We start from the raw sequence: 13,024 nt of genomic DNA, 5'->3' as shown, positions 1-13,024 counted from the left end.
CGACGATTTACGATTTCCTTCCGTGCTGATTAGGGCTGACTTATCGTCGGGAGTTTCCTGCGAGCTGACGGAATTTTGCAAGAAAGGAAATTCATCGCGTTCTTCGAGAAAATGGAGAAAGTCAAGAAAATTAACACTCCATTCGATTACTATCTTCTAATTCAAACTCTTTGTCATTTCAATTATTTTTCTAGCTTTGATATTTTACGAAATATTCCATCAAATATTCTGGAAGTTATTTCCCTCTTTTACAGCAAAACAAAGACCAATAAAAAATAATGGAATTGCAAGGACTACTTGAGCTAATCATTGCCAACATTTTCCCAGAGGTCGAATTAATTTTTTCCGACCCTAAAGACTAAGGGTTAAGGGTTGTTTCAAACCCCTGAATAAAAACAACGAACAAAAAATATTCTCCCTTACTTACTTTAACACTAAACCTACCACCACCGGTTCCAGACTTTTTATTGTTCAATTATTGAAATTATAAAGATGCTTCCATGGTAAATGATTAAATGAATATATATTTAATAGCTCAGATATTATAATATAAACCGCACAAAGTTCAAACAAATTTAATCTTGTTATTTTTACAACGCAACATGAACCGGCTACTTTTAAAGCTCGGTAGGTTTAGTGTTAAGGGTAGATTCCGCGCCTTCCAACGATAACAAAAAGGTATTACAAGGATTATTGGCATAATTATCGAAAAAATCGGCGGAAGTGGTAGCACAAAGGCGCTCCAGAATTCCGCTAATACCTTGACTTTCCATTTCGAGAGCAGGAGGTTAATCGACGGCTCGCTGCCATCGAGATTCCTCATTGACAGCGTGGTTCCCAGTTCACGACTGCCAACGACGAGAATGCGCGAGATCTGTTCGCCTCTTTATCCCGTGCTCGTATTGAAATATCCTACCGCCGCGCGGTACTTTACATTCCACAGGGGGAGTAATTACTTTTTGCATCGGACATCACGAGTTTCCCATGAAACGGGCCCTGTGTGCTCTTGTACAGGGAAATCTCGCGGGAGATAAACGTCGCTCCGCCGTGAGATATTACCCGTAAACTTCTCCTTGCGGAAGCTACCGCGGAACATTGTATTGTTGCTGCCGGACTGCGGCCTGCACTGTCAACCTTATAGCTTGTAAATATCTTTCTTAACTATCATAGGCGAACAGGCGAAATTAGCGTGACCTCGTACAAGTTCGCTATTTCCTAGGAAAAAATATCTTTCGGAGACTGACATGTCCACACAATGATCAAAATTAAAATAAAAATAAATGAAGATCTACTTCTAAAAATATATGCAACTTAAAATCTCACACTATAATCCAATGTTAAATAATTAGCTGCAAATTTCCAGCTAGCCAATCTCCACAGAGATGAACTACACAGACTGATTGCGCAGATGAAATGAAAAAATTAAAATAAGAGAAGGTATACTGAAACGATCAACGAGGAAGATCTCTTCAGCTTCTCTGTACCGCGAACATTTTCAGAATTGAGCTCCACAAATCCACAGGAAATTTGCAGTTCGCGGTACGGTCTCGCGGAAACGTTCGAATCTCCCGTCGAGCATGTTCGGGACGAGAATACTCGTGTTAGGGTAGCGCGGGTTTTCCAATTCAGTGTTCGTGGAACTCGGATTGGCTCACGGCACGGCGGACGTGGCACGAGCAGCAAATAAATCGCGGCGTCGAGCGGTCTTATGCTAATCCGCTTGGCACGAGTGTCTATTACGAAAGTCGGTGGGGTAAAAACGCCGGACCGGTGAAAAACACGGTGTAGAACGGTGTACAGAGTGTCGCCAGATTAAGACTTGCCTCCCACTCCGGCCGGTCACGTGACGCGTTCCGTCGTGCGTGCGTCAGAACGTCACGTGACTGATCCTGTACTAGCAGAGGGGGGTTAAAAAGATTTCTGGATTTCAGCGAACTAGTTTCCGCTTTAAAAAATAATTAAAAGAGGAAATGAATGAATAGAGGAATAAATGTTGATTTTGCATAAAGATTATCAGCTGATCAATGTTCTCGAAATGTTCCTTTTCATTTTACAAGGATGGGAAACATCAAAACGCAGTCAGAATTGCTAATAATTCACAGTTGTACCAGGATGCTCGTACGAACCACTGGTGTATATCGGTTCAGCTGGTGTACCGGTTCGGCCCGGTATCTCACGCGTGCAAAAAGAGCAATCGATCGGGAACGGCCGGCCGTAATCGCGCTCGATAGCAGTAATATTGATTCTGACGAGGTGCTGAGAGGTTTCCGGGGCCCGTTTTCTCGGCGTAATTCGCGTTACACGGCACTTTCGTTGATCAGAGCTCTGAGAGATCGGTGCTCGTCCCGACCGTTTAACCGTATCTTATCGCGCGGCTATAGTCTCTTACCGAGAAGTAATACTAGTTGCAACGAGCAAGCGGTAACTGGACGCTGCGTGGTAAGTCACACAAGACTGGATAAGATTACATCTTCCGAAGGTTTCGCGAATAAATTACGTGATCCCTCACGAAACCTACGGCGTCCTGTTCGGTGATGTCGAGGATCGTTTGAAATTATATTACACGCTGTTACGAGCGGGTTAATGAGCGTCCGGAGGCAGTCGCGTGAAATTTCACGCGACAACCTGTCGCTGTCGTGAAAACATACCGTGGCGAGATGAAAAGATGAGCCCCGGGACGGCACAGAGGCAAGAGGGGTCTATCGTATTCGATTCATTATTTCAATTCGCTCTAGTCAAAAATGCGCGCTCCTTCTAAACTAACCAATCGGCCACGCATTCTTGCCTACATCACCGCATTCCTGCCAGAGACCTTCTTGTCGTCTCACCATGGTACACCCAGAGTCACCAATTGAGGGGAAATACAGTTACCCCCTCTCTGCCGGTACCGGATCAGTCACGTGACCGGGCGGAAGCGTGGGGGAACGGTAGTGTAGGGAGGACAAGTCTCAATCCGGCGACTCCGAGGAAGAGTACGAATCCGATTCACGGTTCACCGATCTCGAGGCTCGTGTGCGCGCGATTTCGTGCCTGCTCGTTGCGTTTCATTCACGAGCAGTTGCCCCGAGCGAGATACGGTGAATGTTAATGAGAGCCGGCCGGTCAGCTGCTCGATCCCCGGCCGGGATCGCAGCAAGATCCAGCCAGACGGGAAATTCCAAGATCCGTCTGGGGATCTGCGGTTCCTACTTGTTCCTCTTCCTTGATCGACTCCTTGTTCGTCCATTTGGAATTCTGTAAATGTCGTTGATCTTGGCTGGTTCCTTCGACACTTGTTAAAACCGTAGAATACAATGAAAGAAAAGTTCAAGGAGGTCAAAGACAATTTTGAAGAATACGCCTACGGCAGCCAAGATATTTCTCTACACCTTGTACACAAGATTCGAGAGAAAATGGACAGTTTAGTGATCGAGATATCGAGAGAGCGCAGCATGGGCGTGGATCGGAACCGCTGCCCACCCCGAGTGCAGCTTCGAGCGCAGTTTGCGAAGGCGGAACGCACGCCGCACCGGAACTGCATTATTCACGCTCGATTTTTCGCGAGTCGAGCGCGCAAAAAATATGCAAAAGTCCAGAACGGATGTGCACGTCGCAAGAAACCACCGAGCAGCCCGCCATGGGTGGTTCAACCGGGAGAGATCGGGCCGCGCGACAATGGCGGCGGACGGGGTCCCTTACGTAGATAAACAAAACACGTATATAATTACGTAGATAAACAAAACACCTGTGTGCTTCGCTGACTATCGAAGAAATGTAACTTGAACTCTCAGTCAAGCGTTGTTTATGTTTACGCACTGGACTCGTGGGACGTGTAACGTTCACAACGAGATTTGACGTGTTCAGGATTTCTCGAGGGGCACGCGGTACGCCACTGTGCCGGCAAATTTATGACCACGATCTCTCGACCAGGCTATTCGTCAGGGACGATCGCGAATCTCAATCCTGGCGTGCACCGTCTTGACGGAGTATGCCGCAGCAAGAAGAAGACAGCCCGCGAGCGTAGTTCGTATTACAAAGATCCGGCGAGATCTTTGCGCGCTTTGTCAGCGGGCAAAAACCCGCGGAGACCAGAGCTACTCTTCGCGGCAATTTGTCCTGGCCGGTTCTTTATTGTTCCACCGTGGTTAGGAGTGTCCTTCGGGAGATAATCGATTCGTTCCCGTAGGATCCACCGATTCGACCCAGAGTAAAACTTACCCCCACTCTGCCTCGATTAGTCACGTGACCGGGCGGAAGTGTGGGGGAGCGTCGTGGAAGGGGAAGCTTCAAAGCTCTGTAAAATCGTCCACAGATTTGAAGATTGAAGTCTCCCCTTCCCAACGAGACCTCAGAAATTGATGTACGATCTTTTTTCACGGTTTTATTAAATAAAAACGAGGACTAAGTTTGGAGGTGTAGAACAATCATGGTGTACGTCGCTGGAAAGTTGCTAAAAAAATCGTACATCAATTTTTAAGATCTCGTTGTAAAGAGGAGACTTCGATCTTCAAATCTGTGGAAGATTCATTCCCGAGAAAAATTTTTCAACGTTTCCACGGAGGTTTGAGAATTCGTACCATTTTTTGGAAGAAATGGGTCCTCAGTGTCTCATCCGTGTTGCGTGTGCTAATCGCTGGCATAGTAAATCACGCGTTCCGAGAACATTGTGCTCCGTAAGTGACCCTTTCGCGAATGGTTGACAGCAATTTGCTAATTCCAGCACCGTGTCCCTAATTTCGCTGAATAATTGGGCAAACTGGTGGAAAAATCCTGAAACCGTCGGACAGCTCTTAATCAACAGTGTACTGTTATTTATGCGAGTGAGCGGCGTAGACCAAATAGAGAACAATTTAATGAATAGCTTCGTGTGGAGAGCTGTAGACAAGCAAACAGGAAGCGATTGACATAAATCAATAAAGCTTACGTTTTATTGGGCGATAAAAATAGCAGTCCGTTCTAAAACAAACACTGAGCCAACCGGAATTGTTTTTGATAAAAATAGCAATTGATTCTAGAATAAACAGCGTGCCAACCGGAATCATTTTTACGACGCGAGTTTTTCCGTGTTTGCTCAGGTTCGGGCTCATCGCTCGAGACACATAACGCATGTGGAAGCGATTTGAAAGCGGCTACGTGGGTAACGCGGCATTTAGTTAGCACTAATTGCTGGAACCCACTATCTAGACGCGCGCGGAATTCGCTAGACGGTTGATAAACGGTGCATTTCAATTCGCGAGCGATCCAGGGATCGAGGATAGTCGATACGGAGATAGAAAGCTCGTTAATCACGGAAGAAACGTGTTCCAGCCCGTGTGGCATACTGATTCAACTATTCGAAGCACCTGGACTTCACCGAGAGTACGTACACTGTACCCGATCGCTCCCATTTTAATTGCTCGCAAGTATCGCCGATCGATAAACGGCTCGTAATTGATCGCGTGAAGTAGGCCGTGGCCTAGGATCGAGAGATCGTCGACAATGGACCTGGCGGAACGAAATGCCGTGATCCTGGGTCCAAGGGCGTAGATCGGTCTCCATCGACACCATGGGATTCCGCGAGTAGGCGCGGTGATCGAGACGCTCCTTCGTAGATCGCGATCAAAGGTCGCCATCAATCCACGCCGAGTCTGAACGCGCAAAAAATTGAGATCGATCGCTGTCTCCGACCGCATTGTTTGGACATTCGTGCATACAATTTACTTTTGTTCGTTTCTAGGGATCTATATGATCCACGACTGAAAATCAAAATACTTCCATCAATGTATTCCTGACGTTCTCCCGATTAAAATGAGTCCAAACACGACGTCATTCGTAGCACATTTGTTTATTCGAACTACCGTTACCTGAATCGTTCGGATAATCGAGGCTCCACTATATCGTGGATGGAACAGGTAAATGAGCTCCGAATGGTGTCGTGTTTGGACTCGTTCTAACCAGGAAAGTGTCGTGGGCACGTCGATGCAGATAAATCACCGAAATGTTGGTAAAAATTTTTTATTCTTAAATCTTGCATCTTGCTATAATAATAGATGTCTACCAGACGTTCGCGAAGGGGCAACCGTTTGCCCCGAAGAGCAAGCCCGCACGCGAGTCTAGAAATCGGCGGCGTAAAAATAGCAAGCGAGGATAATTAGTGTCGATTGGAGTTGGTAAAGTGTGGCCCGACGATACGGCTAACCCTCTTACGAGCGTGCAAGCTCGGGCACGGTGGAGCGGGCCGAGGTTAATTGAGCTCAATTAAAAGCGAAGCGATGCGCGGGGCCGATCGGGTCGATTCTATTCCGTCCCGCGCGGTTTACGCGATTATCCCGAGAGATACAACCCCCTCGCGGGGTTAGGATTAACGTGGAGTGGAATAACGATATCTCCGTTTGTTACAGACGACGAGCGTGGGCGGCGCCAGCGTGGTGGAAAAGCTGTCCTTCTACAACCACACGGAATGCGAGTGCAAAGAGAGGACCGAGTACGACACGACCAACGAGAAACCACCCGAACAGAGAGTCTACAGGCACTATCAGCCATCCCCCCAACCTCAGAACATGAGAAGGGCACAACCCAGAAAGCCGTGAGTCCCTTCGACTCCCTCTTCGAGAGGCCCTTTGTTCCTGCATTCGCTGTGCAAATGAATCCGGTGCCTCCTTCGAACACATTCTCGTTTCTGTTGCACCTCGCATTTCTGCAGTCAGCATTTTCATCGAGGAAAAATATTTTTAACAAATGTTAAACTGTTCTTATATTTTGTAATTAGTTTCAATCATTGTCATGCGATTATTCAAATTACTATCAAGCTACTTCCATGTCACTATCATGTAAAGTTCAACCCCCTGTTTAAATTAAACAGCTGTAGCATTCGAACGAGAAGAATTACCTCCAAAAATATGTTCCAAAAAATTGATAAAAAGCAGTAACTTTGGTGTTAGAAAGAGGATGAAGGCACCGAACGAATTTATGCACAAATCGAACCGTGCCAGAATAATTTATAATTCGAAATCGACCAGGTGCCGCTGTCCCTCGGAGTTCACGCCCAGGATCACGACGGAGGGCGAGTGCCATTGCAACTGCTACGAGACCCATCAGAACTGCGTCAAGATCAGGCGAGGGAAGGGCTACTTCTCCTTGGCCGATCGATTGTGAGTAGAAAAATCTTTCGTGTCTCGATTTCCAATTTTCTCCGTATTATCCGAACTTGATATCTGACATTTTTGGATTGCAGGTGCATCCAAAACGAGGAATGCGCGATGCCAAGCTGCGAGTTCGGCGACTACATGCGTCGCCAGGGGAAATGTCCGAGGAAGAAGGACAAGTTCGACGCGATCGTCAACTTCCGGACGAACCTGAGCCACCGCTACAGAAGTTAAACGCGCTGTGCGAGAAGAATCAAAGGGATCAAAGATCGTGTGCCAGTGAGAAGAGATAGACGAAAGAGATACACGAGAGAGAAAAGCTGTAGGACAAGAGCGCGAGGATCGCGCGACGATTAATCGACGGTGCCATTTTCTTTCCGAGTGCCTTCTACTGTTTTCTTTTCTACCTGGGAGACTCGTTATACATATGTGCATACCTCTCGGGGCAGTTAAGTACAGAGTCGCCAGATTAAGACTTGTGTCCCCGCTTCCCCTTCCACGACGCTGATCCCCCCCGCTTCCGCGCGGCCCGATCACGTGACGCGAGAGAGGGAAACTTTTTTCCCCTGAATTCGTGCTCCCTCCCCTCGTCTGGCGACTCTGGTTAAGTATAGGGAAACAATCCTTCCTGCTTTGAGCTGCGTCGGCCATCGACGACTGTACTCTCCCCCTCTCTCTCTCTTTCTTCGTTGTCGTTTCTTTGTTTTCTTTTTTTATATACTATTGTTGTCGACGTCGATCGTACGATAAGAGACCGGCGACAGACTGCGAATCGCAAATATTGAACTCCCACGGCGTGTCGCCCGAGGCTTCGTTGCGCGAATGACCGCGCGATGCACTATGCAAAATTATGCAGTCTGCGAAGCTGCAGTCCCTGACCGAAAGTTACGCTTTCGTGTGGATCTTCCTCTCCAGCGAAATTATAACTGCAGGATATAGAAATGTAATGTTTATTCGTCTTAGTGTCTGTCTCATATTCGATCATCGTTAGTTGCAATTTAAAATGCATAACATCAGTGAATCTTCGATTTCGAAACTTACACGGTATTTTAGAAATTGAATTTTGGCTGTGGAAAGCTGCTTTCGCAGAGCAGAGTGCGCGAGCAGAGTCTCCGTTGCAACAGACTGCGATAATGCTTGCTTATTAATTCGCCTCCGAACACCGTACAATAAAATTGATGTTTCCAAAATTGCCTAATAATCAGACAGCGGATTTGATGCGTTTAAAAATGAGTATAGGCGCCGTTCGAAACAGCAAAAACATTGGAACAATTTAAAAATACTGTTATGTTATTTTCAACGTATCAAACGCATTCAGAAAGAAAACTTGTTTGTTGCAATTCAGGTAGAACATTTTTACTTTGCATAAAGATCCGCTGTCTACTAAAGTCTATCCCACGAGAGAGTCTGTCTCTCCTGGAATATACTTTAGTAAGTAATTCTTAATCCACACTCACTTTTAATTACACATTCTGGAGTCTGTCTACGCGAGTTCGAGAATTCTATTATTTTATGGAATACGATTTTGAAGGGAGCATTATTGAAGTCATCGGCGAGAGAAGGGCCAGCCCTTTGGATTTCGCGAGAAGGGACGTCGAGGGTCGTATACCAAAGTGAGAGAACCGCGATGAGAGATTTGCGGCGTTATTAAATAGGTCCCTCGACGTGCCGATTTGAAAATGTTTTTCTCTACAATCTTACATATTGCGATTCTTGCGGAGGAAGTTCTCTCTGTGTACGGTGTAGATCGCGATCGAATGGTCCGTGTTCGATCGTGTACAGCGAGAAGAGAAAAACCGATTGCCATGTAGGTGTAAGCTCAGAATCCCTGGTATATAAGAAGGATATTGTAACACGTTTACGTTGTGTATCCGCGAAACTAGTTAATTGTAGTCGAGATGCTCGCCGCGTTTCGGGGAGACCGGACCGTTTCGATGGATTAGCAAACGATCGTGGCCCTTGGCCTTAATTAACACATTCAACCTGTTACTAAATAAGTTCACATAATTTGAATTTCTTAAAAAAATTCTTCAATGGCCCCCCATTCGATCTATAAGACTCATTTTTATGATATAAAAATTCTCGATTATCCGATAAGAATCCAACGATCCCGAAAAGTCCTATTAATTCTATTGGGCCCACTTTTCGACCTAAAATAACTCTTCCACGTCGTTTTATAATGGTAAAACGGTCCCCTACGATTTGGTCGCTTTCTAATGGAAATAAAAATCTCGTCGTTACGAATGGCATTCACATTGAGTAACATTTAGAAAAGAATTACAAACTGGGCCACAGGTTGACCGTGTTAAGAAACGATGAATGAATCTTGAGATCGCGGCTCTTCGTCAGTCCCTAAAAGATAGATCGCGCTTAATTTATCGATAAGCGTAGCGCGAGAGGATCATCGAACCCCAAACCTGTACAGACCACGAAACGACGGACATTCGAAGAAGCTATTTAAGTATACGAGAAAGCGCGCGAGCGAGGGATGTGGAAGCAGAAGAAGAAAACGAAAATAAGCCTGTGCGACTCTCATCGGAGTCTCGAGTATTTCGTGTCGCGCGACCATCCCCTCACCCTCCCCCTCCCCTGAATCCTTCTCCGATCCAACTAAAAAAAAAAACGTGTTTTGTACGCTTTTATATGCATTACTATAATATATATGTACGTATGTATTACTCGATCGCGAAAACCGGTAACCGATCCAGCATTTATAAGCCGATGGAGAACGTCGTGTCACGCTTTGTCGTCCGATGATCGAATTCCACCGATTTTGGAACGAGATCGTGAAGACAAGATCGTACAAGATGCGTGTGCACACGACTTATTTGAACCGTATCAATTGTTGTGAATGTTGAACACGCATCTAACTCGATATTCAAGCTTGCTGTTGTACTCGCTACCGACAGTAGACAATATACATAATAGTACGTAGCCAGCAAACCATGCAGTAAAATTGTATAAAGAAATTCATGATTATCGTTTCAATAAAATCACAATTGTGTATTTTCTTATTATTATTTAAATAAATCACGATTCGATTGTAGTTGACCTGGTGTTCGTAAAGACCCCTGGGAGCGGCAGCTGGTTTTTCTTTGAACCAGTGCAACTTATTCCGCGTCGCAAGGTATCTGGTTCTGATCCAGACTAAAAAGCGTTGATTAGATAAGGTTAAACTTTACCTCTAAAAACCAGATATTGTTGCCTCTTTCTTATGTAATCCTGTAGATTTTGGCGAAAAAATGCCAAAAATCTACGCTTCACAATCCTCAGCGGTCAGTGGTTCAAGTTCAAATGCGCGTTTGATAGATAGAAATTCCCGAGCTCTAGTGATTATATTCAAACATGGCGGGCACTCTTACCCGGCAAGAACATTTGAAATTGGCCAACTCTAAACCACGCATAATTTTTTAATCAGAACGGAAATTAAACATACTTGATTTCTATCACACGACGCGAATTCAAATGCAATTGAATGTTACAATACAAGATTAAATTATCGCAAGAGGGTAACACGATTCGAGAATAAATCTAAATCAATAGAAAAACAAATAACTCGCTTGAATACATAATTAATTTTTAAAAAATTAAGGTAAATAATTATGATTTCCATCGAATGACGAAACACACGGAAACGGGACTCACCTTGTAACAGTTCCTGCTTTGCGTCGTGTATTTTCTACGTCTCGGTCACGAACTACGGGGTTGACACGATGGCTCGGAGACAACGAAATAAACGTACTTTCAGTTTGACCGTCTTGATTGCAACGAACCCATGGTCTTTGCGGTCCTTTGCGAGCGATTTTCACCGACACCGACGAGATACTATTATACTATGTATCAGATAGTATCTGATACTATTATCTCGTATTATCTAGGTACACGCAGTTTACGTAGAGACCGTAATACATTCTAAAAATGACTTACAGAGGTTGTTTAGAATTTCTAATGCTGCAAAAACTTCATGATCTGCGCTGCACAGCGCTGCAATATAAACTGTTTTGCAAATCTGTGCAAATCATAGGTCATAGGGAGACATAGTGACAGAGCGACGGGAAATTGTCAGCACATCTAGGTTCACGCAGTTTACGTATCGAGCAATAGAGGTCGTAATATATTCTAAAACTAACTTGCAGAGGTTGTTGAGAATGTCTACTTTTACATATCATTAATTATATATTAATTTGGCGATATTGGATAATCTGTTGAAGCTGAGAAAAACAATTTGATTGAAATAATTTCTACAGATATCTAGGGAGTTTTCCGTGGCGATAGTGGCGCCACGGTGTTCCGTTAGAGTGGAGGTAGCGTTCCCGCGCAAACTAGGCAACGACCTAACTGTCGCCGCCAAAATATCTGACGTCCATACGCATAACCGTCGTTGGCCAGGGTAGAGGTGTTCATTCGCAGTGAAGCATCGCAAGGAAGCAGTTCCTCTTTTATTCGTGCACCAGTTTCCATTTCGAATTTCTTGGGAAGATGTCAGGACGCGGTAAAGGTGGTAAGTAAAGAATTCCGTTAGGGAAAAGCGATGAATCAGGGTAGAGAATCTGGAAAAATGGGTGGATCGTTTGGGTTCTAGGAAAGACTAAGGGAAAGGCGAAGACTCGCAGCAGCAGGGCAGGGCTGCAGTTCCCGGTCGGAAGGATCCATCGTCTACTGAGAAAAGGAAACTACGCGGAACGTGTCGGAGCCGGGGCACCGGTTTATTTAGCCGCGGTTATGGAATATTTGGCGGCCGAAGTACTCGAGTTAGCCGGAAACGCCGCAAGGGACAACAAGAAGACAAGGTTCGTTGAGCAAGCCTTTTGCCGTTCTCTCTACCCCTGTCCCCCCTCCCCTTTTAACGTCGCTCTTCCTGTATTTCCACATTATTTCGTTATTTCGTTTTTACACGAGCACCCGGTCTCTCCCTGCTCATCGTACAATCGATAAGACTGCGATTTCTCGCCGGAAAAAATTCATCGGAACCCTATAACGCTTTATTTATCGAGCTTACGCTCTCGAGAAACTCGAATTCGAAAAGACGCCAGAATCTCCGTCTCGGTTAAGTACCGCCTCCTTGCGATTTATTGCGTTCAATGGCGTGGGCTCAATCAATGTCCGATTTTATGTAGAATCACGTATCTAAATAGGGAATTACCCGGCGTACCTTTCGTAAATTATTCGCCTCAACCTATTTGTATGTAAGTTTCAATAAAACCAATCCGATTGTTCATGCATTAATTATACTTGTAAATATACGCATGTATGAAAGTCACGCTGTTGTTTCTATGCTGAATTTACAGGTTTTCATATATTTGAAGGCTATACATGTTTCTCTGGCTTTTAGGATAATTCCACGTCACTTGCAACTGGCCATTCGCAATGACGAAGAGTTGAACAAGCTGCTCTCCGGCGTAACTATTGCTCAAGGCGGTGTACTGCCCAACATCCAAGCAGTTCTATTGCCGAAGAAGACCAGTACCGGTAGCTCTTCAAAAGGCGACAAAGCATCCCAGGAATATTAGAATAACAACCTTTCTAACTTAACAACACAGTACTTTAGGGCTATATTCTTCATTGTTCGGTCTTCAAAAAAGAAAAGAGAATCAATACCTAGAACACATGAAAAAAAGAAATCACAATCATTATTCCAATCAGAATTAATTTTCTTTCTCATTTCGATTAACCATGAACAGTACACATTGCATTATCGCTTAAGCTAAATATCACATGTACCTACGTATAAGTTGCATAATTTAAGTATCCCATTTACGAATCTGTACACCCCATCTCTTTCGTTTCCTTTCCGACTGATTCTTCACGAAAAAATCAACAAATGACAATGTCACGAGTTTTATGTTCTTGTTGACTGTAAACTATGACGTTTAGAATGAAAAATAAATACTACTACTATTCACTTTAAGTAACAACGATCT

At 44.8% G+C, this 13,024-nt stretch overlaps 2 protein-coding genes across 2 annotated transcripts in view; both read left to right on the top strand.

Annotated features, from left to right (window-relative positions):
- Positions 1-10,149, top strand: part of LOC143216774 (uncharacterized) — a 101,820-nt gene extending 91,671 nt beyond the window's left edge. Inside the window, exons 4-6 of the mRNA XM_076440157.1 lie at positions 6,360-6,544; positions 6,978-7,109; positions 7,193-10,149. Coding sequence (XP_076296272.1) covers positions 6,360-6,544; positions 6,978-7,109; positions 7,193-7,337 — 462 coding nt within the window. The 3' untranslated portion in view covers positions 7,338-10,149. The remainder of the gene's footprint in view (positions 1-6,359; positions 6,545-6,977; positions 7,110-7,192) is intronic.
- Positions 10,150-11,441: 1,292 nt separating this feature from the next.
- LOC143216784 (histone H2A) lies at positions 11,442-13,018 on the top strand. The gene is made up of 3 exons (XM_076440184.1): positions 11,442-11,604; positions 11,686-11,893; positions 12,436-13,018. The coding sequence occupies exons 1-3, from the start codon at positions 11,583-11,585 to the stop codon at positions 12,611-12,613; spliced, it is 408 nt and encodes a 135-aa protein (XP_076296299.1). The 5' UTR covers positions 11,442-11,582; the 3' UTR covers positions 12,614-13,018.
- The last annotated feature ends 6 nt before the right edge of the window (positions 13,019-13,024 follow it).

Source organism: Lasioglossum baleicum, chromosome 16 (assembly GCF_051020765.1).
Source record: "Lasioglossum baleicum chromosome 16, iyLasBale1, whole genome shotgun sequence".
Lineage (NCBI taxonomy): Eukaryota > Metazoa > Arthropoda > Insecta > Hymenoptera > Halictidae > Lasioglossum > Lasioglossum baleicum.
Note: the sequence above shows the minus strand (reverse complement) of the source record. Positions and strands in the feature narration are given on the sequence as shown.